This window comes from Mastacembelus armatus, chromosome 13 (genome assembly GCF_900324485.2).
Source record: "Mastacembelus armatus chromosome 13, fMasArm1.2, whole genome shotgun sequence".
Taxonomy (NCBI): Eukaryota; Metazoa; Chordata; class Actinopteri; order Synbranchiformes; family Mastacembelidae; genus Mastacembelus; species Mastacembelus armatus.
The window spans coordinates 21,405,340-21,432,682 of record NC_046645.1 but is presented as its reverse complement, the minus strand read 5'-3'; the positions used below and the strand labels follow the sequence as shown (position 1 = coordinate 21,432,682).

The window sequence follows — 27,343 nt, the reverse complement described above, 5'->3', positions numbered from 1 at the left end:
CAGCTCCACAACCTCAAAGCTCAGGTGGCAGTTGTATCACATACAAGACAACAACTGCCCCATTTTCATACTAATCTGCTTTTATCAAGTTATGTTCTATCTACTCACTGGAGAGATGGTACACAGGTCTGCACCTGCACAACGAATGGCACACAGCGATAATAGGTTTACTTGTTTAGTTCGGCGTTTTTGATTTGTGAGAACAACAAACGAACGTGATGATAACACCATACAGCAAACAAGTTCAATCTTACAACACAGTGGAGCAGAGACTGAAACTAAACATTATAAATGAAGAGTCATTTCAAATGTGGTAAACATCATCTGTCTTCAACAAAGAGGCATCATGAGAGGCGTCATGTCAGTGCTGTGGCTTGATGATAATTGATGAATGAAATGAACAATGAACAATGAACAATGAAATCGTGCAAGCAAGAAAAACATGTAGGAGCACAAAGTACACAAGGGTAAATACTTTTGCAGTTTAATATCAGTGAAACAGGAAAATGAAAAAAGCTTTTTGCTCTAAATATTTTTTGGACATAAAGATTACATAGCTGTAAATTATCATCTAGTGAATAAAATGCCACTGAGTAGACAAAGACAAAAACGTCATCCAAAGACAAAACAGAACAAACGTTTCTCTCTTATTTCTTCTTTGCACATCTAAAACAAGTTTCATTGTTCCTTTCTGTAACTCCTGGACTTTAAAGAAGCTTGCAAACTCTGCTTGCCTTGGTGATAAAATCAAACAAACCCGTAAAAATACTGCTCGAGTGTGTTGGTTCCCCTCAAACCCCAGTCAGGCTTTCGTTCAGGGTGGCGATGTGGTCAATAACTCAGAGCTGTATCTGGCCACGATGTGCCTGTCTGGGCTGCTGGCGCATCAGGAAGAGGCGTTTAGCTGCAGCCCTGTACTTTTGTGACATGAGATTGTAGACGACAGGGTTGATGGAGGCGCTGAGGTAGCAGAGCACCATGGAGGCCATGTTGAATTTCTGACTCAACGTGGCTGCTTCATAGTCATCCACCTGGGCAAAAAGATTCCTGCCGATGTGATATGGCAGCCAACACATGATGAAGGCCATCACCACCACCACTGAGGGCAAAATAAAGTTAGGCTGAAGAAATGAGTTTCATGCAAGAAATAGTTAGAAATTTGGGGGAATAAGAAAGTTAGAGAAGACTGATACTGCTCTCATGTAGATTACACTGGAGATAAATTAAACATTGTAAAAATAATAAAAGTGTCATTAGCCCTCAGCTAATGTGCTTTATTAGGACTGTGTGGGAGAAGTTTGATGGGTTTGCTTGACAGCAGCATCTCTGTAGCAACATCTATCATCAGTGAAGATCAATTAACATAAATATAGAACCTGTATTCCAGTTTTTACAGATAATATTGTACTGATGTTGAGCTCAATAATCAAATAATGATTAATAGGACTGTGATCTATGGTCAGTGGTTGGCCCTGACATTTCATTTGTATGAACAGTAGCAGGATATAATTCAATTCAGAATGATTAACCAGCTGTTGTCAACAATGAGACACATGGCACCAGCTTTTCACTTCATCAGATAACACATGTGAAAGCAGATAAAGACAGTTAGAATTCTTTGCTCATCAGAATTGGCACAAACTATAGAAAAACTACTTTGGGCTTTAATTAGAGTGGAAATGAATTCTTAATATATTTGAAATAAAGAGCTGAAGTTCCGAAAATGAAATAAAATCTAGTTTTTAATTTATCAGGTTGGTTTTTTGCCTCAGCAATAACAAAAGGCAGGCCAACTATGTAAGCCTTTTATACTGACAAGGAGAGTTTTAGATGCTGTTACTCTGGAATCTGAATTTTCTCTTTCTGGCACCGAAAAGCAGAAAAAGACTTAAGAAAGCAGCAATTCTGCATTACAAGAAATATCTCTGCACTTTTGTGCATAATTATTGATCACGTAGTTGTAAATTCTGAAACTTTGCAAATCTTAAGTTTTGACTCAAAATGCTGCAACAGCTGGATGTTGAATTGTACACTGAACTCAACAAGACAACACATTATGTGAATGCTGACAATCATTTGTAGTGGTTCAGGTGTTTTCTTCCCATTTTTGAATATTATATTCTCTGAATGCATGTCAATATCAGTAAAGATACATCTGTCCTCAGAAAGGAAAAAACTACTCACCCAGGATTTTGAGTGTTTTTCTGTGTGATCTTTCTCGACCAAAAGCACAGGGTCTTTGCAGGTCATTTTTGCTTTTCCATAACTTGCACGCAATGGAGCCATAGAGGAAGATGAGGCAGAGCATGGGGCAGAAAAAGTAGGTCGTAGACACCCAGAGCATGATGTGCAGCTTCCCAGAGCTGATGGCATAGCTGGTGTGCTTACACTCTCCTGTGCTGTAGTCCGGGTGTGTCTCATTGTCATACTCTACTCCTACTAGGAAGAGTGTGGGAGCTGCAGAAACTAAGGCAAAACCCCACAGGGCAAGGATGATGTATTGGACTCTGCGTCTTGTCACCACCGTTTTGCTCTGCAGGGGGAAGCTGATGGCCAGATAGCGCTCGATGCTCAGGGCTGTGATGTGTAGGATGGTGGCTGAGGTGCAGCCCTCAAAGATATAGTGATAGATGCGGCACACTGCTTCCCCAAACAGCCAGGGCACATACTTCCACAGGCGATAGAGGTCAAAAGGCAGGCAGAGGAAGATGATGAGGTCGGACACTGCCATGCTGGACAGGTACAGGTTGGTGGTGGTTTTCATATCTTTGAAGTGCTGGATGATGAGGATGGTCATGGTGTTGCCTGTCACCCCGATGATGAAGATGAGAATGCAGATGACAGTGACAGGAATAAGGGTGGAGGTTGGAAACAAGGACCCCTCGTAGTGGTGGTCATCTGTGCTGTACTGTTCCATGGTCTCTGCTCCATCAGCATGAAGGTCCACCTGCAGTCTGGTCCAGGGCATGCCAACATCCAGTAAGTGCTACAGTACAGTTAAAGTATGAAATCTGGACTCAACAAGCTGCTGAGGAAAGAAAATGAGGAATTAAAAGTTGATCTGTTTTTAATTTAAACTGAATGATAAATGATGTGGCGTTTACATGTGAATGTGATGTCGATTTTATCATGTATTTTGGTTTAGGTATTGTTTTTTGCTTATTTCTGTGAGTAATGAAGATCTATGGACAGTATCTACATATGCTACAGATAATTCAGTGCTGTGAACAGTTTGTCCTAATTTTTGTCATTTTCATAATCATTGCAGGTAATGTAAGTGCAAGTAAAATTTTACTTATTGCATTTTCTTATAGCAATAATGTACATTCTGACAAAAGAAATACACATTTTAGTGTTTCACAACTCAGGTGTTAGGCTATTTTTCCTATTTTCATATTTTCATCTCATACAGTGCTTTTTGAAAAAGAGTTTATTTCAGATTCAGATTCAGATTCACATAACTTTATTGATCCCTTTAAGAGCATATCACACACATATACAAGCATATATAAACATACTGTATGTCAGTCCAATCAGTCCAGACAAAGTACATATACATCCAATAAATAACCCACAAATACCCTAGAACTTACCAAATTTAGTTTGCAGGCCCCAACCCCAACCAAGTTTACTCACTTAAAAGACAAAAAAAAACAAAAAAACAAAAAACAAAAAAACCAGCATCCAAATTTAACAGTCTCATAGCAGAAGGAAGGCTCCAGCGGATCCCCGTGACCCTGAACAGGAAAAGCGGGTATAGAAGATGGATGGATGGATGGATGGATGGATGGATAGCAGAAGGAAGAAAAGAATTGGAGAAACGATTTGTTCTCAGGTTTTCTCCAGGTACTCCGGTTTCCTCCCACAGTCCAAAAACATGTATGTCAGGTTGATTGGTGACTCTAAATTGCCCATAGGAGTGAGTGTGAGTGTGTGAGGTTGTTTGTCTCTATGTGGCCCTGTGATGGACTGGTGACCTGTCCAGGGTGGACCCCTGCCTTTCACCCAAAGAGAGCTGGGATAGGCTCCAGCAGATCCCTGTGACCCTGGCTTTCAGGAAAAAGCGGGTATAGAAGATGGATGGATGGATGGATGGATTTGTTCTCAAAGATGGCACATAAAAATGTCGTCCTGAGGGCATCAGTGAAAACTCAGAGGACAGAACATGAAGAGGCTGTTCCAGGATACACGTGGCCTTCTTCAACACCTGATCCTCCTAGAGCAAGCACAAGTCCCTCTGTTTGATTCCAGTGATTTTGGAGCACATTTTGACTATGCTGTGAAGTTTGTTTTTATCGTTTAAGGACAAGCCCTTAAATCAACAAATAAAGGAAAAGGTGAGAAGACTTTCAATAAAAGAAAATTGTCAAAATTCTCCTATTTACATTAAAAAACTTCAGTTTTCTCAGCAAGTGGATCCTTTGCTGAGCCCGTTTAACAATGGACTCTCTGTGTCAAACCTCAGTTTAGAGTCAATCCAGGTGCCAAGATATTTGTATGTGTCCACAATCTGGACATCTTTCCCGTGTATGACACTAACACCCTGTGCTGTGTTACGTCTAAAATCAATAATCATATCTTTCTTTTTGTGAACATTGAGGTCAATGTAGTTTTATCACACCATTGCACAAAATCCTGTAGATCTAGGCCATGGTCAGTATCTGCACCTTTAAGTAAAGACACAAGGACAGTGTCATCAGAGAGCTTCACTAAAGGCCTGTTCTCCTGAGAGGACCTGCAGCTGTCTGTATACATTATAAACAAAAGGGGTGACAGCACACAGCCCTAGAGTGATCCCGTGTTTGTGATTGAGGGTGTGGACCTCTGCCCATTTACCAAAACCTGCTGGACCCTACTAGTGAGAAAATTCAAAATCAACATAAGAAGCTGGTCAGGGAAATTAAAATCAGAAGCAAGTGTTTGGATCGAGATATGAGGCTGCATTTTATGAAATGCAGAGGAAAAGTCCGCTAATAAAAGTCTTGCCAGAGTGCCAGTGTTCTCAAGGTGCTCATACAAAGAGTTTAATAAAAAGAGTTTGGCATCCTCCGCACCCTTAATTGTTGGTAGGCAAATTGTAGTGGATCAAGTCTACCTTCTGTAAGGGACAAAACATAATTTTTTAAGCTTTTCTCAAAACTTTTCATAACAAGTGGTGTAAGAGCCACTGGTCTGAACTTCGTTCGAGTTATTCGATTTGGGAATGGGTATTACCGCCGGCGTCTTCCAAAGAGTGGGAATCTGACCGGGACCCGCACAGTTTTGGAAGAGTCTAGTGAAAATCCCACTGAGCTGGGGGGCACAGTGATGCAAGGTACGCTCACAAATGGCATCTGGACCCAGAGCTTTCCCAGCCTTAACCTTCTTGAATAAGACTTCCACTTGTTCCTGGGAAATCACCATTTCCTTAACAGGTCTGGGAGACTCTTTACAAGCAGATATGCTGTTTGAAATGTCAGACCTTTCAAACCTAGAGAAGAATGAGTTAAAAACACCAGGTGAATCTGTAAAGAGCTAAAACATGCAGACTCACTGGTAGGACCATTCAACTCTAAAAACAGAGATAAATGGGAAAGAAATCTTTGTTAGTGACTTTACCTTGAAAATGAGCTGGATCTCGTCTGTTCAACTTTTCTTTGTTTCTGTTTTGTTGCTATGTGTCAGCATTGAGCAGCAGCAGCAGGACAGTCACAAGCAGCAGTTTGTCCCTGATGCCAAACAGCCAGTTCAGTTCTGTTGTCGGACGAAGGAAGGAGCACCGCCCCCAGCACCTCCAGGATTCTGGGAGCAGCAGGGAGGTTCTCCGCTGTGTGTGCCTGTGAGATTCTGTACCAGGTTAAGGTTTAGAGTTTCAATACAGTCAGATTTAGTGTTATGTAGAGCCCTGCAGGTAAAAATCAAATCTGGAAAATAGTTTTCTTTTTCTTTCTATAAGGAAAGCTAATTATTGTGTGTTACAAATAAAAGGTTTACAGCAAGAACAGGGGTCTATGTTCATCCCCCAGTCTACCAGGTAATCAGGGTAAACCCACTGTCACCTTCATGACACCTTGGACTTGCTTGTGCAGTGGACAGGAACTTGTCTTACTCCAGAATATTTCATTTAAGTCTCTTGAGTTTTTTGTGTATCATTGCTGCTAGGGATACCTGCAGAAATGACTTTGTACACTGAAGTGAAAAGTGATTGAACTGTTCACTAAACTATGTTTTAAAGTGTCAAAAGCCATGTTGCAGCTGAGTAACTCAAAAGAAAAACATATGCAGAAACTTCAAGCATGATTAAGAATTATAAATCTTTTATTGTGCATGGATCCTTTGTAGGTTTCATGGCTATACAGATACACTTTAGATACATATCTATGATTATACATTTTCCCATAGCGAACATTTTAAAGTGATATGTCTGGTAGTATGTATAGTATAACAAATTTTCATTTTGGAATGTACGGTGTATGAGGTAACTGCAAACATTAAAATTACATAAAAATGGTCTCTATTTTTGTGCATATTTTACTCATATTTGTAGCAGTTTGTTAATCTCCCCAGCCAAAGGTAGTAAGCCCAGGGTGAAGAGGTGTTGAAATGGCACACGTTGCAATCGCTATCAAAAATAGTAAATTGTCTTTAATGACAAACAAGACATTTACAGAATGTCTCAAAGGACCAAATCATGTAATTATCCAAGACGTTTTGCAAGGTACCTGTATTTCATTTTTATGGTTGCAACAGCAGTTACCTGCCCAAGACCAAACAACACTAGACCCTACAGCCAGATTACCACTGAAAAGTCAGCATTAGTAACCTGTTACGAATACTTAACACAGAGAAAAGGCAAATTTAGATTAACAGGAAGTACATGACGTAACACATTTTGTATCAGCCATTTGCGTTCCATGGTTCATGAGTACTCAGGATTTATTATTTTCTCTGGAGAGTATTAACTTATATTACTTCAATATTATAAAAAAATATACTTCACACATGTATGACGTGACAACAGAAATGAAAATAAATCATAGAACTACTTCCCATTTCTGTCATGATTACGTATGTTTACTAACATCAAACAAAGCAATAAACAAACAAACAAAAAAAAACACATTTAGTGTTTTCTAACACTAAAACTAAGTCCAAACTTTAGAAATTAAGAAAATTCTCCCAAGAATTTTTCCTCTCCAATTAAGGCCTCTGAAACAACCGGTGTATACTTTTCCCGTTTTTTTTTTTTTGGTTTTTTTTTTGTTTTGTTTTTTTTGTGTGTGTGTTTTTTTTTTGCTGTTTCAGTGACACATTATGTGGTACTACAACTTTTAAAAACATCAAAAACACAGAAGGGTTTCCACAATCTCAAAGTGTGTTCTATAAAATGCATCACAAGACCAAGACGCAGTCAGTCAAGGTTTTCTTTCACTAAGGTGCAAAATCAATTACTGGGGAAAAACAACCAAAATAAAATAAAATGAACAGAACAAAACATACAGGTAAGCATACATTTTTTGTGCTGAACAATAATATTTCAGAGTAAAGCAGCTGCATGATTGTAAAAACAAGCTACAGTATAACTATATGATAGTAAAAATAATTAGAATTCACTGTTAGTTTGGTTTTTGTTTGTTTTCTAGCTTTATACTGAGCTTTTTTTTTTCCTTAAACTTACAGGTCCTTGTGTCTTCACTATACAAAAATATACTAACATTTCTCCAGTCATTTTTGCATTCTTAAACATTCTGAACATCAAAAGGTTGGAAAGTGCTAAATGAACGTTTTATAATGTGAACAAGATTTTCTGTTTCTTCTCTTGCTAGACCCCTTAAACTCCAGCAGGGGCTCAATTCCCTTCATTTGACCCTGAAGCCCTCCCAGCCGCGTACCTCTGTGGCACAAACTACAAACAGTATGCAAATCTGGATACAACCACGCACCACTGTGAAAACACTGGCCCACCAAGTCCCTAAATCAAATAGGACATAGGCTACACCCCTACATCCTACATACTATTTTTTGGAACATACCTATCAACAAGTTTATACTGGACACATACATGGAAATATAAATAACATATCTATATCAATCTCTCTCTCTTCAAAAGATATATATATATAGATATAGATATAGATATAGATATATATATATATATATCTGTTAAGAGAGAGAATGATATATAGATATACACAAGAAGCTGACCAAGAGATACCACAGAGTGAAGGTGGGGTAGCAAGAAGGTATCACAAGTTCCAAATAAGGTGTTACAGCCTCATTTAACTTCTCCCTAACCAGCCCTTCCTCCCTTTACACCCCAATGTCGCTAATGCAATTACTGTTGACAACAGAAGACAGTAAGTACAAAATTAAAAATACAAAACAGAAGGGGGGAGGGGAGAGGAGATAAAGCTATAATGCTGCAGCTGGGTGGCACAAAATGCTCATTTAATGACAAAGTACTGGATGACAAAAGCAATGAGGATGGCGATGACAGCAAAAACCATGAGGATGAGAAAAGCGCACTGCTCATCTGTCAGGCTTTGTCTGGCTCGGCTGGACTCTGTGCTGGCCCTGGACCCTGAGCCAGCTGTACTCCCACCCACTGCCATGTCATTCCGCTGGGGGGAGAGGGTCACTGTAGGGCTGTAGGGACCACTCAGCTCCGGGGCATCCTGGCACTGCCTGATTGCACACACTCTGAAACGGTAGTCACTGCTGGGCTGTAGGTTCTGGACATGGAAGGATGTGGCAGAGCCTTTGTAGGCCTGAGGAGGTGGAAAGAGAATAACAATGATTGTGAAAATACTGAAAATAAGACAAACAAAAAAACAAACAAACAAAAAAAATCAATTTGTTGTCTTTTGTAAGTGATTGTGGATTTTTCTAATCTTTCCTTGCATTTCATCACCATGTTTATGATAATACATGTAGCTAATCAAATCAAATGTATAAAATCAATACCCAGAATCCAGGCCATAGAGAGTGACGTAAAAATGAAAACTCATATTTTAACTTCCTGACTCAAATGCCATGTATGACGTGGTTGTGAGATTACCATAAACCTGCAGTGGTCATTATTCCACATTAACATGGCTGGAGGCCACAGAGGTATGAATGTACTGGCAGGGGTTAGACATCTGGGATGCCTCCTGAATCAATTACCTTTGCATGATGGGCAATTTAAAGCCAGGCAACTAAAACAAAACATTGTAATGCTGTGATAGGCCATAGACCCCCCTGGATCCTGGGCTGCATGATGAATGACAGGCTAGCTGCAGACAATACAGAGAAGTACTAGACCTTCACACAACAATAACAGTACCTGTTTAAACTCAGAGCCTCCCATCATGCACTGCAAAGTATAGATGATTGGGTCCCCTTTCATGGGTGGCAGGGCTTCCCATGTGACTTCACAAGAGCTGTCATCCAGACGCTCCACTTTAGGGGCTGCAGAGTGAAGGTAGACAAAGCAAAAGTAGGTAAACTGTATCCACAATAACTGGATAACTTCTGCAGCTGCATAGCAAATTCAAATATCAACCAATCAGATCAAGATAGGACAAATTTATCAAAGAGTAGACATGAGTTACTGTAAATTTACTTCATATATAGTACAACCAACACTCCTTTCCCAACACTCCTACTCCTGGTTTCCTCAGTTCCCAGACGTTTACAGACTGTTGTTAGAAGCAGAGGGGATGCTGCACCGTAGTAAACATGGGGCTGTCTCAACTTTTTTGGGACATCTTGTTGCCATCAATTTCAAAATTACCTTATTTTTTTCTTAAAATGGTACATTTCTCAGTTTAAACATTTGATATGTTTTCTATGTACTATTGGGAATTCAAAATATGGGTTTATGAGATTTGCAAATCATTGCATTCTGTTGTTATATATGGTAGATTTTACACAGAGTCCCATCTTTTTTGGAATTTGGGTTGTAGTAGTCAGGTGATATAAACAATATTTAAAATCTAGAAGGCATAACAGATAACAAGAAGAAATATCCATGTGTTGTTTTAAGTTTGAATCAGAACATTGAGGGCATTTTAGAAAGGATGTCTGCTACAAAAGTCTTCTGTTTTAATATGAGAGAATTCGACATATGTGCAATGTCTCAGCTGATGAATTAGGAATTTTCCCCATTAGCAGAGTGCCTCAACTATAAGTCATGCTCTTCTTTAGGTGGGTGGTATCTTAAGCAAAAACAATGAACTATATGTGGCTGTATTGAACTGGTAAAGTGCTATGTTATTCATGAAAATACATTTTTAATCCTTTATGGCATCATGATATTAGGTTTTAGATTTACTGTTGAAATGCTCAGTCTAAATTCAAACAGTTTACATATGACAGTCCACTTCACCATTTGAGGAGACAAACAGTGCTGAGTAACAGTGACAAACCTACACATGACTGCCATATTCCAAAAGAGGTGCTGAACTAGGACTAAAACCCCTGCCTCATTAATGACTTCAACAGGTTTGTAGGATCGAAAGAGACTTTGCAGAGGCTCTGAGACCAGAGCACAGTGCTGAACAACGCGACTCATGACAGCCGACAAGTGAATCTCTGCCTGCTGGGTCTTAATCAAATGCAAGTGAAACGTGGGTCAACTGAGGTTAAAAGCTGAGCACACTGGTTGTCTGTATGTCAGTGCAGAGTGTTTGTAAAGATAATAAAAGCTGATCCACATCGGTTAGAGAGACAGAGGAAGAGAGACAGAGTGAAAAAAAAAAAAAAGAACTGCAACTGTACCTTTCACAGGGGCTGGAGGAGAACGTGGGGTGGTGAATGTGTAAACACTGGAGAAGGGCCCTTCGCCCGCCTCATTAAAGGCCTGGATGCGGAACGTGTAAGAGGTAGACTCATTAAGCCTCTGGACTTTGTGTGTGTGGCATGGTCCTTTATACAAGGATATAAATCTGAAATGACAGGAACATGAAAACAGAGAGAGCCAGAGAAAGGATTTAATGAGCAAAAGGGTAAAGATGATAAAAAGCAAATGAGATGAGTGACTCCTCTGTGAGGAAATATATTACAAGGCATTCTGTCTGTATTACCCTGTATGCACACTGTCCTTCTTGATACAGTTTATTGGAAGCTTTTGCTCAAACTGCTCTCTCTTCACTTATTGGTTTATCTCTTGTCAAGTCAGTTCCTCTCGCCTGACTAATGAGCCACTGACCTGCCACTCTTGTCCCCCATCTGCAGCTGATACTGGAGGGCATCTGAGGCAGTGCCTTTAGCTGGGCCATCGCCCCACTTGAGCCTGAGGGTCTGGTGGCTGAAGGCGGTGCACTCCAGGCGGGGAGGCTGTGGAGGCAGGGGCTTTGTTTTCAGCTTAAAGGTGTGACTAAACGGGCCTGCTCCCAGGCTGTTCAGGGCTTGGATTCGAATCCTGAGAAAGACAGATGTCAACATCAAAGAATTGCAGTGACTAAACTGACCTGCGCAGCAACTGTCAACATGGCATTAACAGTATTTTTTTCCTTATGTCTGGTCTCTTGTTAATATACAGGCTGTTAAGTATTAACCACTTTAATTAAACCCCAGTCTAATCTTGATATTAGATGAACCATGTTAGGTTTGTAAAAATATAATTTTCATGTCAGATCTGGATAGTCCATTTTTCCCTGAAACACTTGTCAGACTTGTCTAGAATTGAACTGGGTGTTGCTTCAGTCACCCCCTGTGGTATCCCATGATACAGCAAAGCACTCCTCACAGACCAAGTTAAGAAGTGTGATGTGTGTAACTGATTTGTAACACATTCTATGACTTGTGAGCACTTAGATCTAACAGCTTACAAACTGCTAGCCCTTGTTAATATCTGAAATTGCGTAGTACAGTGCAAAGTGACATTTTGTAACTCTGAGTTAACAATGAAGAAGCACCAACCTGTAGCTGGTGTCAGGCTGCAGATGCTGGATGATATATTTGGAAACGGGACCGACAACAATGGGCTGGCGCTCTCCAAGGTCAATGAGATAGGAAGTGATCTCTGAGCCGTGATCACATGGGGGGTCCCAACAAATACCCAGGCAGGTAGATGGAGAGTAGGGCAGTGGTGAATGTGAACCCCCATCCTCATCTTCCTCATCTTCATCCACTGGAGTCTCGTACTTATACAGCTCAGACTCCTTCATCGCACAAATGTTGCTTACAGCTGCAGGCACAGAGCACGGTGTCTGGCACAGCACTACCTCACTGAAGGGCCCCACACCAGCTACATTCACAGCCTGCACAAGAGCAAGAAACGAGAGAGAATTAAATTCCTTGTGATGTGAAAGGACATGATTGTAATGCCAATATTTGAACACAAGGTGGCAGTCCAATGTAAACATAACTGGTAAGAGTTTCAACAACTAACAAATTCGTTTTTCTTTTTTTGGCAAGGCTCATAAAATTAAAAAAATTAATACTAACAACAACAATAATATTAAAATCTGGTTTTAAAGCATAATCTGGTGACCTCAGCATAATATTTACATTGGATTCAGAAGGTATTAGGACTGCTTCACTTTGAGAACTTAATTGAACTGCTTGTGGTGTGGTATAAGCCATCAGCGTCCCTCCCTTCCTCCCCTTCTGGACCACAAAAGAGGCTACAAGAGTACAGCATGGTCTGAAATTTCAGCCTGAACCAGACCCAAAAGGACCAAGCCAATGTTTTAATGCCAGAATCTGTCTCTCCTATTACACAAACACTGGGTTCATTTGGCCGCAGTCTAAAAAAGCATTCTGTGCAACAGCACAATGGCAGGTGGTCTAACTTGCTGCTATAAGCCTGCTCATCATGATAAAGTAACTAGTGAGCCAACTGTATCTAAGATATTTACACTGCTGGCTTTTCCCAAGCATTAGACAGCGAGCCTTGTAAAAACTACCTATCTTAAGTATTGGAACCACGCTTGATCCACTGAGCCATTATGGCAAAGAAAATCTTAATATTTTCTTTAAAGAATAATTACATGGAAATGTTTCCCTCTTTCTAAGGTGAGGTATTCTATTTTCAGGATGTCTTTGTAGTGGTGGAACAGAAGAAAATTAGCCTACTTAAGTAGTGATTGTTCATGCTGACCTGTACCCGACAGAAGTAGTTGGTTGCAGGTAGTAGTGCCTTCATTTCATGGCTGAGCCCTGGTCCACTGTAACACACCTGCATGCTGCCCTCAGCAGCCCCCCACTCTAGACGAAATTCTGTTACTGGAGCTCCATTGCAAGGAGGAGACTAGAAGACATGTCAGTAAGAACAGCCATTAGCACCTAAACTGATGAGACAGTGGAGCTGTAGTTACACTTAAGTCATCCAATATCATCTCAGTATGATGCAGGGAAGGTAGTGGAGGCACTCTTACCTCCCAGCTCACAACAGCACAGCTGGGGGATTTGCATGTGGTGGAAGGAGCTTTGCACGGCTCAGGGGCACCAGGGCCAGTTGTAACCTCGCAGCGATCCGAAAGAGGCCCAAACTATCCACACAAAAAAGACAAAATCAACTTAATAAAAGTAAAATCATAATAGACCTTTGATATCATATTTGGTGAAACAAGGTTGAATTCCTCTATCAGAAAAAAAAAAATTGACAGATCAGTCTTGACAGTCTTTCTCACCCCAGCCTTGTTTGCTGCCTTGAGTCGGAAACTGTAGGTTTTGCCAGGCATTAAACCTCCCACAGAGCAGTCCAGCTCTGGGCCTTGGTAAACCTCCTTGCTCTCCTCAGACTGTGGCCCACTCATTTCTACACTATAGCAGGATACTGGATTGCCTCCATCTACCTGAGGGGGACCTAGGAAATTTATGCAACCAGTATTCATAAATAAATCAATATATATTTTCGAAAGGAGTTTCCAAAGGAAATATGAATACTGTACATACACAAAAATGAATGCACAGCATAATAATGCAAACGGTATAATCAACGTTCACTGCTTATAAGTAGTTTGCTATACAAATCAATGCATCATCTCAAGCTAGAATGCATCCCACACAGATCTGAGTTGGAGTGGAATGACTCACCCCATCGCAGTTGCACCTCCCTGGCTTTGGGCTTACCCACCACCCGAGGGGGCTGGCATGGGCCTGGGGGCACTGCAGGAGTCTGGACCTGCAGGGTCTCCGACAGCTTGCAAGGGAAGACAAAACACCAATTAAAACCCAGAGAAAATAAATTGACAATCTCAACCCCCGCTTTTCTTTTGTTCTCACACAACACAAATGCACTGGATTCAGCTTATTGAGCACCAGAAAAGCAGAAAAGAGACAAATATGAATACATTGTTCAATGGTACACAAGCATACCGAGAAATATGCTGCACTTCCTACAATGATCTGGATAAAGTTAGACATATTGTCTGGGATTGAAAAATAGATCTTTTTCAGACTCTGTTCTGTGATAAAAGGCAAACATGTGAGTGCTGTGTCACATTGTACAGCACTAAAAGGCAAGAGCTTCACACCATGACTCATGTTTCTTTACAAGCCCCATCAAGAATAAATGCATGCAGTAACAGCTGATGAAGAAATTAATCAAGAGTGTCTCTGAACTGAACTAATTAAGAAAAACATCCTCTGACACATGCATTGAGGGTTAATCGATTAGTGGGCTCAGGCTCGTACTTACACACCAGGAAGCATAGTCTAATCTCCCAACATAAGAGACAGAGTGAATGGCAGTTTCCTATTAAAACTCATTATAAATAGAGTGCATATCTAAAAATATCAATGATCATCCATTTAATCAACAATGAGATGTGGTGAGATTAATTATAGTATATGTAACAGTAAGAAACCCAGCACAAAAATGATAGACAATAATCCCCTTGTACATCAATTCTACCCCACTACAGTAGATACAGTGTTAAATGAACTGCAACAGCTAATACGGGAAGGTTTTACATATTGGATGGTAATTCTGAATTGTAATTTAAGTCCGTTTTAAGGTAGGTAGTAGTCTGTGTTATGGTTTCTAATTTTAGTAGCAAATCTTGGCACTCCATCAATCCAAACAAATCTGATAAAATTTTGTAAACCCTTCCTACATGCGAGCACATAAAATAATTACTAATCAGTAAATTGCTGTGGCAAAACACAAGGCCACATGTGTAGCTGTATGTGCATGTGTGCTGATGCTGAATTACTCACTGGGCTCTGCCCCCCCTCACTCAGGCAGTAAACTCGTATCTGGTAGGCGCAGCCAGGCTTCAAGCCTTCACACACATGCTCCATTGCTGGCCCTGAGTACACCAGATCCCATGACAAGCCTATGGACAAAAGATTTCAAATACATTTTAATTGCTGTATTTCAAAAAAAACAAAAAAAAACAAAGTCTCAATACCCAAAATATAATTTTTACATGAACTTAGTTAAGGTAACTTACCACTTAAGCCCTCAGATAGCTCCACAACATACTTTGTGACTTCTGCTCCACCATTATCTTTTGGGGGTTCTATTTTTCAGATGAACAAATAAAAGTCAGTTTTCACTCTGTCATGCTTGGAAATCTACTTGAAAAAGAACTGACAATAAATTTGTGATTTCATGATAGTGAAACATGTTTCTCAAATCTCCTTAAATATTATACATTGGATGTATCTGGGTGAAGCATAATATCCCAGTGACATGGCTTTTTTCAACTCAAATTTCTATTTACTATTCTATTTACAGAAAATTTTCAAAAAACATGCTATTTTTCCATTTTGAAAACAAGAAGCAGACACAATGCAGACCAATGAGTGACATGTTTGCCCAGTAAGGTGTAGGAAGGATTCATGCTGTTGTCTGAATAAAGGAGAGAACTGCCAGACATCTATACACTACATGGAATGTTATCTCTCTCTTTTATCTCTAGCACATTCATCTGATGGTCAGGCAGAGCTGAGGGAAAAAAGTGAAACTGTAAACTAGCCCTGCCAGGCTGTCAACCACACAAATGACTCTAGGGCTTTCATAAGAGAACTGGTGGGAAATGCTCACCCCAGGCCATCTTGAAGCTGTTGGGCAGGACTCTTCCTCTGATGAGAGGCCTGCAGGGACTGCTGGGTCGGTCTGGGTTTGTGATGAACTCAACCACCTGGCTAGGGTTGCTCTTCCCCTCTGAGTTATATGCCACCACCTGGAGAAAGTGCATAAATACAGACAATGAGGAAACATTATTCCGGTCAAAATACTGGCTACATTTTGCACAGGTAGCCAATGAGAGCAAGTGTATAAAGGTCATTATGTTTCCTGATAACAAGCACTGCCTGACTCAGAGAAGGGTAATGAAGGGATCCCAGAGAGAGAGTGAGTGTAGCACTCCCTGCTTGTTATCAAAATGGCATCAGAGAAAAACAACATTATCAAAAAGATTCAGCTCCTTATATCTACAGAAATGTTTTAACAAAACTGTTTAGATGCCATAATCATTGTGATCGAAAAATGAGACATGAAGCTTTAGTGGCATTTGCATTTCACTGTGGCATATCTGCCATAACATGGAAATACTTATGTGCCTGCTGCGTACAGCTCATCCACATACTGTATCAAGACAAATCTGCACAGCACACAGCATCCCCTCACACTGTGCAGCTTGATACTTGTTAATGAGGGAGTCTTGAGTGACTAACATTTCTGCCATCTGGGCATATGGTGGTTTGTTTGGGTAATACATTACTTTCCTGTCAGTATTAAGAATGTTGACGGGCAGATGCTTCCTATGTAAAAAAAAAACGTAGTAATTCTATTATCTGTCAATTCATTTATTTAATATTATGTTCTATTTGTTCTTTTCTTTCACTGCAAGACTACCTGAATTACTCTTTGGAGGATTAATAAAGTATATCTTATCTCACCTCTTTAATGCTGGGCATATACAGTACAAAGAGAATGTCTTGTTACTTGCTGTGGGCAAGTAAGTATAAGAAGGGGGAATTTAAATGATTATGAAGCAGCTTCCAGCTGGAATTGATTACTGTGTTTCATTTCTATAAACACTGCAATTTAGCCAATCTTTGACTAAGTTGCGAAATATAATCACAAACAAAATCATCAGTGCATTTGACTGTCACTCAATACTTTCCAATTTTCCTACTCTCTCTGGAGAACTCAATCCCAAACCAAGTTTCTACTGAAAACAAACTGTAGAACGGTATTTTTTGAATAGCAAAATATCAGACAGCAGGAAATGATGTGTTTTCTGCAGATGCTTTCCCATGCATTAATACAAGATCGTGAGCAGAACAGCATATGCAGGATCAGGTCAAAATACATTTGCATGGTTTCATACAACGGGAGAAATATGTCACTTAGTGCAATGGTGTGTACTAAAGTGTTTAGATAACGGAGATCCATGGGAGTTGATACACACAGGTAACACTTACTAAATTAGTACAGTGTAATGAGTGTTTGGTCTTTCCAATGGATTTGAAAAGAGTAACATAGATATATAGACTATTACCACCCTTATCCATTATAGGACAATAATGTTTAATAATTTTTTTCAGTTGTAAGAAATATTAATTTTATTAAAGACCCGACACCTACTATGAACGCTGTCTGAATACGGAAATGCAGAATGGTCCAAATTAAAATGTTAGACATTCTAAGTCTGCATTGAACAGATCAAATCACAGACTTAAGAACAACGTAAGGAGAAAACCCATCAAAACCAGATGAATTCTGTTAGAACACTGTCAATTTCAGCTAACTAAACACTGACAAGTCACTATATTTAACAAAGTATTGCCTCCACTCATGCTTAATGTCGGTCACAGTCTGACCTGTATTAGCTTATTTCTACATCTTGTAGACCTCTGTTGTTGCTCAAAACAATTAAAAACAAATCAAACAATGAGACACACCATTGCAGTGAGAGACATGTTTCTTTATTACAAAACCCCAGGCTCACATATTAAAAAAAAAGAAAAAGAAAAAAAAAAGTTGCCTCGAAGGGTCCAAACCATAATTCAGAGTGTTGAAAATCCTAATATATAAAAATCTTACATGTTAATTTACTGTAGATAATTAATCTAGTAATCTTCTCCCTGGTTTAATAGTATTCAACTGTTTATCAGGGGCATTGCGTCTTTGCAATGGTCTACGCCTATAAATGATGAAAGATGGCCACCAGTGATTCATCAGGGCCATTTTGCAAACAGTCAATAGTCAGCAGAGCAGGAATTCAGAAGTGAACATGGGGGAAGGAGATATAAGGGGGTGAGGGAGATAAAGGCAGAAATATGGTAACATTAACAGACATACATTTGTCTGTTGGTAACATTACTTCCAGCCAAAAAGCCACCATGGATCAAATGCTTTGCTTGAGTAGCTTTTCACTGCATGTGATTAACAGCAGTGGAATCATCTTGTTTAAGCTGTATGTTGCCCACCGCCCTGCTGCCAGAATCCTGCAATTTGATGAATCACTGGCCACTGTGGACATCAGCACCCTCCCTCAAGTCTGCCTGAAGCCTGTCCCTTCCACACAAACCCACTCCACTGCACCCAAATTAAACTTATGTATCACCAGCTCAAACTGCAAACATCACAGGCTTTCCTTACCCTGAACTTGTACTTGGTACTCCTGTGGAGATTCCTGACGGTGCAGGAGAGCTCCTCGCCATCATAGCTTGGCTGGAAGCCATATCCCTGGGATAAAGACAAATGACAAAAGGAGAAAAAACAACCAGGTGAGTACTGACTTACAAGACAACTATTGTAGCACAGAAGACAAAGCAGTCCGCAGAAGACAAACAGCTAACGGTGATAGAGGAACCTCTTTGTCTTTTTCCTGGTAGGAGCCATGTCTGCAGGCAGCTGCTTGAGGTGGTGTGCCAGTGACAGAAGTGGCAGTAGTTATATAGGTGAGATAATTTTTAAAGCAAACTGTTTAAGTGTTGCAAAAAAACAAGATGTGAATTACATTTTTCATTTTGGCCACATTCAAGTAAATTTGTTTACTATAACTTTGTGATACAACATGGAGGAGAAAATATATCTTCTGGTCACTGGCCTCCAAGTTCTTTACAATGTGTTGCTGATGAGATGCCGGGACATAAAAAAGAAGAACCATGTGTGAAAACAACTGTTGAGGGACAGGATTTTGTGTATACTGTATGTATTACTCTGGTACATATGCTGTCTGAAGATACACTAAAGTTAATGTTGGCAATACTGACCTCTACGATGTAATGGCCCTGCAATTGCCTCAAGCAATTTACGTAGAAGGAAAGCAATATACTGCGGTGAGTTTCAATTGGTTGATTTCTCTGTTTAACTGTGAGAGACATACCGAGCCCTCCTCCTCCATCTCCAAAATATAGTAGATGTCATCTTCCTTTGGAGAGCTAGTGGGCCTCTGCCACTTCAGACAAAGCCAGGTCACACCCGCCATCTCCAGCTCTGGAGGAAAGGGTGCCAATGGCACACTGCCTGAGGTAAACAGGTCCACCACTTCACTGAACTCGCTGGGAAGGACAGAGAGAGGCAGAGGATGGGCAGGAATGGGAGGAAAAGACAGGAGAGACAGAGTGAGACACACACGTGTGGACAGATGGAGACAGTGACTGGAAGTAACAGTAATATAAAAATGGACAAGGAGGAAGCCATCTAGGAAATAACCTGGCATCTAGCAAGGCACCTACCTTACACCCATGTCATTTTTGGCAGCAACACGGAAGGAGTATCTTGAAGCTGGTGAAAGCTTGGTCACTCTGTACTGCTTCTGGGGTCCATAGTAGCACTGTTCAAAATTCCCAGTGTCCTTACCCTTCAGAGAACAAAGGCTTTAGTTCTGAGAACAATTAACTTGATATCCCAGTTTAATATAAGAAACCAGGGCATGGTGTAATGTTCAACATTTTTAAAAAAAAAAAAAGCATTTTACCTCATCCCACTGAAGAATGTAGTTTTGGATTTTGGAACCGTTGTCACATGGAGCCTGTAGATAAACCATACAGGTTTTGATTATTATATTTCAATCAGATCCTGTAAATGTATTAAATAAACATTAACACTAATATATACACCAGTGTCCAGTTAGTTGACTTTTGCATGCAGAGTGAATATAGTAAAAGAAATGTATGAAGTTTTACTTAATTTAAAAAATTTTTTAAAAACTTTAATTACTTAATCTTTTATTCCAAATTTAGTGCTACACAATCTCTATAACTGTCACAAATTACAAAGAAGAAAACCACTAATGAAAACCACTAATAAAAAATAATTAGATAGTTTAACTGGTTTTAACTAGCTAACATTTTAACATTTAAATTATTTTTTACCTTCCATTGGAGTACCAGTGTGTTCTTGGTCCCGCTGGTCTTCCTTGGAGGGTTGGGAGGATCTGGCTCACAGCTTAAAGTAGTGAAGCTCGCAGCCTCTGATGGGCTTCCCTGTAAACAGTTGCACATAGCCTGGACCCTGAGGGAGGAAAAAGTAGTTATGCAATGTCACTCTTGCCACTGCAGGTAAAACAGACCATGTGGAGGGTTAAACCAACCTGACATGATAGTCTGTTGCTGGTCGAAGGTCTTCTAAAGTAGCACTTAGTTCTTCCCCACTGCATCGAAGGAAAACAAAAAAAAAAAAACTCTTTGCTGTGGTTTCAAATAACTTTTTGTGTAACAACTAACAGTTGGTGCAGAGCCTGATGGCATCTGATGCTTACCAGTACATGCTTTTGTACTTCCCATCTTTGCCACAAAATGAGATGGAGACCTCGTAGCTGAGGGGCTCCAAGGGGCTGCAGTCACCCTCTACACTGTCACTCTCTGGCCTGGTGGGTGCACTCCAGGTCACCATGGCGCCTCTGGCCTGGATGTCTGATACCTATCGTATAAAAGTTTGAAAGATTAATTGGTATAGAAAAAGAGAGAGGGATCAAAAAGTTCAAGTTGGTACCACTTTATGAAAAGGTACACATTAAGTTTTGAAGAGATTTAAAAAAGAGTCAAACTACACTGCAAGGAGATTCATATCTGTACCTTCCCCTCCAACCTTCACTACTTTTAGCCCTTTAACAAACTTGTATGGCAGCAAAAGATGGAAAAAAAAAACACCTTCTACTGAAGGCAGAAGGTATTCCTTAACTTTATCCATTCATTTTCTCACCGACAGACTTGTTTTGCAGTATTTACAAGGAGTCCCCCCCCCCCCCTTAGTCAATAAGTATTAAAATCACATGTACTGATTCCCACCCAGTTGCTGATAAAACAGCAATTCTCTATATTTACCAACAATATTGTCATGGACCTTATACCATTCAGATTTTTAATGATGATCTTCGCCAATATACACCATGTACATTTCTATCTAGTGCTAAACAACAACATTTTCATAAAAAGGATGCTGCACTACACTACTGAGTTTTTATCTAAAAAGCAATCTCATATTTTCTGACAACAGAAAGGGTCTACAAGCCACCAAGCCTAGTACCATAAAGATAGTAAAGCTTGGTAAGTGTTCAGTTAAAAATCAATACTTCTCTCAAAGCAAACCCCAAACCTCTTAGAAACTGCGTGCAGGGTTGTTTGGTGGAACATTTGGGAACAGAAATCCTCACATGGATGCTCGCCAGTAGGCCTGACTCCATTAGTAGGATGTCAGCAATGTTAACACAATGTTTAATGACCCGACACAATAACATCAGTTCAACAATTTGTGGACACAGTGCTAACAGAATCAGATAAATGCAACCAAATTCTACCAATTAGATTAAAAAGGCACATCAAATAACATAGCAGAAGTGAATACTAACCACTGGTTTACTGATGGTACTCAATAATGTTTGTAGAGCCTGAGCTTCCTCATCTAGCTCTGAGGAGAGAAATAAAAATAATTACTGATATAAAACATCAGCAACTTTCTCAAATGAAGATGTATGTGTCAAATAAATATTGAGAGGCAATGAAGCATTTCTGCGTATGTAATTCAGTATTACTGACTACTGTTCAAATTCAAATACGTGATATTTCTTTGAAAATTTAACACCACAGATTAATTTTGGAAAACGCAATGATGACATTTCCAAAAAGAAATCCAAAGACACCTGAATCTAGTGCATTGCTGCTAAAAGAAATTATGTAATAACAAGAGGGATGCAGTCACAGACATCCAAGTCAAATATATTTGTATGCTTATATGTCAGTCTTTAACAGAATGCAATGACTTCACCACCCTTCTCCAGGAATTATCAAATGTCCAAAAAAAAAAAAAAAAATTCAGTGTTCTCAGATTCATGTAATCTTCATTAGGTGATAAGGTGAAATTGCTTTCCCTCTACTTTAAAAATTGACAGTATTCCTTAATTATGCACTGGTGTCGTAAAGCAGCAGTGTTAAACTCCATGATTAATGAGCAGTCAGAGTTCATGTAATCAAGAGTAATACTGGCCTTGTTGCTGATCTCTCACTGCCACCAGTGGCTACAGCTAATGAGGTACTATTTTTAGCACCTAAATACAACATACACACTCCTAACATCTAGAAAATGCTGTCTCAGCCCAAGTGTAAATATCAACAAACCTCTACCCTTTCATCTCCTTACCTCCTGTTTCTCCATTTTTTCCCCTGCCTGCCTGCTTGTCATTGCCTGCCACTGCATGGCTGAGCTGTCCCTGCAGCGCCTCCAGTCCTTGCCCTCCAACGCCATTGTGAATGTCCACTGCCGGGGGGCTGCTGCAAGACTTCTGTGGTGAAGAAGGAGGGCTATCTTTCACCTGCCCTCCACCTCCCTGCCGCTCCTTTAACTTCTTCTGCAGACGCTCATATGTTTTGCTTGCTCTGTCATCTCTGTGAACAAACGGTGGCCGTCCATGTTGGGAGTGAGAATCTGTAGAGACTGAAGGAACAGAAAGGCAGCACAGTTGGTAATAACACAAAACAGGACTGTTTGGTAGCAAGACAAGCAGGCTGAAAAATGGTAAGACCATGGTTTACTTTAAGAAGGCCATACAAATAAACAGGGCAGTAGTGAGGTGAACTCCCTATCACTGACAAACTATTTGACCTAGGCCGTGATTGTATAACTAGACTGTGGAAACAATCTGCTGAGAACAAATAAATAACAATAGAGACCAGACAGTGCTGGCTCCAACTCACCCTGCTCTGAGTAGATATGAGATGGATGATACTGGGAGATGTACTGAGAGCTCATGTCACCCACACCCCCTGCCATGCCTGTGTACAAGTGGGGTGGTGGAGGCATCATGGCAGGGTGTGGGATGAAAGCAGGCAGGTGGGCATGGGGCGGGGGTGGAGGGTGGTGGAGAGGGGAGTGGCCGCCTGGGTGGAACTCTGGTTGCTGAGGTAAAACCAGAACCCGCCGCACTCCATTCTCTTCTATGATCTAAGAGGAAACAGACAAGAGCATAGAAAACAGATATGAGATAAGTTCAACAAAGTAGCAGTCAGAAACAATGGTCTTGAAATAGTGTAGATTAAATACCTGTGAAACATATCCAGGAGGCACATAGATTGGAGGCACTGAACCATTTGGAGACATCATGGGAACCTGAGCAGGACCTGTGCAGAAGAAGTAGGATCAAACAATTTATCTCAGGGCAAAAAGTCATTTCATCTATGACAGATGTGACTAGACTAGAGTAGGACCGAAATTTCAATCCCAGTTAAGCCTATCCGGGTCTAACAACTTACAAATATTTGCAAACTCACCACATTGAACATAAAAAAAAAACGCATGGAAATTAAAACTAATAATGCTCCTTTGAAAGCTCACAATAACATTAGCTCGACAGAGTAGCTGCATGAATAGTAATTATATGTTTGGTATAAAAATTTACTCTAAACACTACAGTACCAGAAGTCTGGTACTGTAATGGTACAGTACCAGGAGTGGCTACTGAGACAACACCAGTCAGAAGCAGTAACCAGCAGTAACACATGGAAACATCATACAATTGTTGATGAACTAATACAAAGTGTCAATGTTATGCCTGGCAATTAGATGAACTTTTCACTTTTCAATCCAAGAAAAAAAAAAAAGAAAAGAAAATACTGTTCCTTATCTTTTGTACTGCTCATCAAAACCTTGAAAGTGCTCTGACTGCCAGTCACATTAAACCCACCACTTAGATAAATGGACTTCCATAACGTTGGATGACTGCTATAACCCCTCCTGCTTTGCTACCTATGGTATACAACACTTGGAAAGTTTTCACTATAGCACTAACCGTAACTGTTACCTCTGCAATGGGAGCACCCCCACATAGTAATAATAAATGGTAAAAGGTCTTATACTTGTATAGCGCTTTTCTACACTCAAGTGCACTCAAAGCGCTTTTACACTATTTGTCCATTCACCCATTTGCTCACACAACCACTCAAGCTGTCATACACCAGAAGAACAGCCACTGGGGGCAACTTGGGGTTCAGTGCCTTGCCCAAGGACACTTCAACCTGTGGACCAGTCAAGCCAAGGATTAAACCATCAACCCTCTGGTTCATGGTCGACCTGTTCTACTTTCTGAGCTACAACTGCCCACATATTACATTCAGTCTCCTAACGATCTGCATTTTTATTGACTATTCAATTTTTTTAAGTACCTGAGTAAGAAAAGTCAGAGAAATGCATTTTTTAAAATACTGACAAATGCAAGAGTACCACTTTACGAAAGTGCTGAGAAACAACATAATTTCTTGTGTGTGTCTGATGTAGAGAACAGTGCAGCAGCTTAGCTCAGCTCATTGAAGTAACAGCTCAGCGGAAAGCCTGGAAGAGAGAGAGAGAGGGGGAACTTTGTGCCAAGTTTGCACAGTCCCACATTTCTTTTCTTACAAACCTAAGACAAACACTAAAGCCCCAGTGCCAGATGTCAGATAAAACAATCCAAAGCACACAATGACCTCCCAGCAGACACCTTGAGAAAAAGTTTTCCTACATTTTGTCAAAGCTGATGTAAACAGAGAGGTCAATTTTAAATAATCCATAATAGGTCCATGGGTACACAGGCTGGTCTGTGTGATGATGGACTGAAACCTGCGTATCAAACCACTAGCACCAGCCCCTCAGAAGTCCATTTATCCTAAAGTCCACGCTCCACCTCTTAAGGGATATATGCATGTGAGTGTTGATTTATGGACAGCTGTCAATCTGTTAGGTAAACCCAGGAAAAATAAATGCAGTCTATTACATCAGCCTGGCAATAAATCTTACATGTACGAGGGTTATAAAGGATAGTTATTGTTGCATCTGTTCAAGAGATGTTGATTCAACATTTTTTGTCTCTCTGGAGGCTGAAAGCTGTTGTGTTGTTGGGAGTGTATTCCATTAGGAGGAGAGGGTTTTTTTTGTTTTTTTTTTTTTTAGCTGTAGCATATACTGTGAACTACATTATACTAGGATGTGTTTTTAATATTTAATATTTTTTAATATAGTTCACAGTATAAGCTACAGCCTCCCAAATGACCATGCATCGAATCAACAAACCTCTAAGAGCTTAAACAAAAATTTTATATTTTATAACCTTCATAAAAGCTGAGCGTACACCTTGTTGCCTCACTAAATGTTAAATAAAATAGCAGGTAGATCTTTTAAATCGATAGCAAAACGGTATCAGTCAGTAGACAGATATTTCTTTAAGGATGTGGAAAGACAACAATCCGGATTCAGGGAGCAAGGCAGAGCTCCTCCTGAATGAAGCTCAGCGAAATGGCACAGCCATCAATAATTTTTAGAATCCAGATTACAAAATCATTTGTGTGGGAGGTGTGTACTGTTGACTACACCAACTTTTAAGACTAATAAATCATGTCATGCTTAAGCCATGTGCCACCACTGTGCACCTGCATGATGACTGATCAAGGCAGTGCCATTTAGTGCTGCCAGTTCTGACTAACTGGATCCAATGAATCACATTAGCACCCTGTATACCCTGGTTTGCCTAGTTGCAATAAAAATGAAATGTTGTATGTACTGGCTTGTAAAGCATAGAGAAAAGGACTGACAGAAAGCATAGGATGAGAGAAGAAGGATGAGGGAGCCACACACATTTAGGAGAGAGAGCAAACGAGAGGGGTAGAGTGGAGAATTGGGGGGTGGGGGGACAGAACACCCACTCTTTAACATCAGACTGACGCATGAGTGCTGACAGAGATCAGATAGAAAAGGCCACATCCCTCTCCCCCTCCCTTCCCCCACTGAGTCAACTGGAGCATTGGTTGTGCTGACGTGGCTATGGAGTGCCAGCCTTCCAGAGGAAGCAGCCACAGGAAAAACATCAGTACTCCTCCACAAAACGGGTGGCTGCCACTGAGCCAAGAATAGTCACAAACAGGCTGCCCATTCTGGCAGTATAAACAGAGACTAGGCAACACTTTGGGAACACCATCACCTCCCGTCAACATTGCACAGTCTGTATTCACCTCTGCCTCCTGTGGCAGGCCTACGGGAATCTGAGCTAGTGGAGTGAGAGAGAGAGCCGGATGTAATGGTGAGGAAGATGAGATAAATTGTTCAGTCTGGGTGAAAAAACAGAGGGAGAGACTAATAAAAGCCCAAACACGTCTACACAAACATATATACACAGACAAAGATGTGAAGGGAATGTAACGCCACTGAGCGCCCAGCTGTTTCCTCCTGTCTGAAAACGGGTAGAACTCGTAACAAACAAGCTCAAACAAACAAATGTGGGATTTCACTTCTAAGACATACTACAAACAGAAAACCTGGCAGACATGGCTAAGAAAAAACAGCAACAATCAAAAGGAACTGTCAACTTTATTCAGTTTCTACAAACAAGCTCTCAATTAGGCAGAAAGAAGGTGAATTATAGACTACAACAGTCTAAAAATCAAGGAAATACACTGGCAGAGAGCACGAGAGTGAGACAGGTAGAGAGACAGTGGGTTCATGTGGGAGCTCTCAATAAGCTCTCAATGGCATCATGATGAACTCTGAGCCTATAAAGAGGGAATGGGCTTGATTTTTAATTAAAGCTAATAAATTCTCTCCATCCACAAATAAAAAGGAGGAAGAAGATAGGCAAGGGAAGCAGATGAACGGACAGAGGTTAATAATTACAGTAAAGCTAAGTACTAAACTGTCAATAAAACAGAAAAGTACTAATTGCAAACATAGACCCTAACCTTGATTTTTTTAGTAAATAACACTGTGGCAAATGGTTGCATGGAAAGATTGTCTATAAACTGAGAGGGCAGTAATTTACTATAAGTATAATATTCTATTAGAAGATTACAGCCCCCCAGATGCACTGCAATATGCCTATTAGCATCCAACCACCACCAATCCAGGCAGACAGAGGAGGGGAGCAATCGGGCACAAGCAGTCTCAGTTGATCAGTGTGAAAACAAGAGCCTGAAGGTGGAAGCTGTGCAGTAAACAACCTAGACATTTAATAAT

General features: G+C 40.3%; 2 protein-coding genes across 5 annotated transcripts in view; both read right to left on the bottom strand.

Annotated features, from left to right (window-relative positions):
* Positions 1-839: 839 nt before the first annotated feature.
* mlnr (motilin receptor) lies at positions 840-2,968 on the bottom strand. Its single transcript, XM_026296769.1, has 2 exons — positions 2,185-2,968; positions 840-1,099 (listed from the first exon to the last, which is right to left on the bottom strand). Exons 1-2 carry the CDS (start codon positions 2,966-2,968, stop codon positions 840-842), a joined length of 1,044 nt encoding a protein of 347 aa, XP_026152554.1.
* Positions 2,969-6,279: 3,311 nt separating this feature from the next.
* The window catches only part of fndc3a (fibronectin type III domain containing 3A), a 44,762-nt gene continuing 23,698 nt past the window's right edge, over positions 6,280-27,343 (bottom strand). For 3 of the 4 annotated variants that reach the window (XM_026328220.2, XM_026328204.2, XM_026328212.2), the window contains 23 exons: positions 23,411-23,487; positions 23,065-23,311; positions 22,511-22,804; positions 21,723-21,781; positions 20,634-20,794; positions 20,466-20,525; positions 20,248-20,386; positions 19,851-19,904; positions 19,609-19,733; positions 19,257-19,431; positions 18,527-18,613; positions 15,962-16,100; positions 15,366-15,434; positions 15,130-15,248; positions 14,005-14,110; positions 13,599-13,774; positions 13,344-13,457; positions 13,067-13,216; positions 11,884-12,224; positions 11,171-11,383; positions 10,741-10,907; positions 9,305-9,429; positions 8,424-8,747 (listed from right to left, as the gene is read on the bottom strand). In XM_026328220.2, coding sequence (XP_026184005.1) covers positions 8,424-8,747; positions 9,305-9,429; positions 10,741-10,907; positions 11,171-11,383; positions 11,884-12,224; positions 13,067-13,216; positions 13,344-13,457; positions 13,599-13,774; positions 14,005-14,110; positions 15,130-15,248; positions 15,366-15,434; positions 15,962-16,100; positions 18,527-18,613; positions 19,257-19,431; positions 19,609-19,733; positions 19,851-19,904; positions 20,248-20,386; positions 20,466-20,525; positions 20,634-20,794; positions 21,723-21,781; positions 22,511-22,804; positions 23,065-23,311; positions 23,411-23,487 — 3,521 coding nt within the window. Of the gene's footprint in view, positions 8,748-9,304; positions 9,430-10,740; positions 10,908-11,170; positions 11,384-11,883; positions 12,225-13,066; positions 13,217-13,343; positions 13,458-13,598; positions 13,775-14,004; positions 14,111-15,129; positions 15,249-15,365; positions 15,435-15,961; positions 16,101-18,526; positions 18,614-19,256; positions 19,432-19,608; positions 19,734-19,850; positions 19,905-20,247; positions 20,387-20,465; positions 20,526-20,633; positions 20,795-21,722; positions 21,782-22,510; positions 22,805-23,064; positions 23,312-23,410; positions 23,488-27,343 lie in introns of all 4 variants that reach the window. The other variant, XM_026328228.1, reaches the window with a different exon arrangement.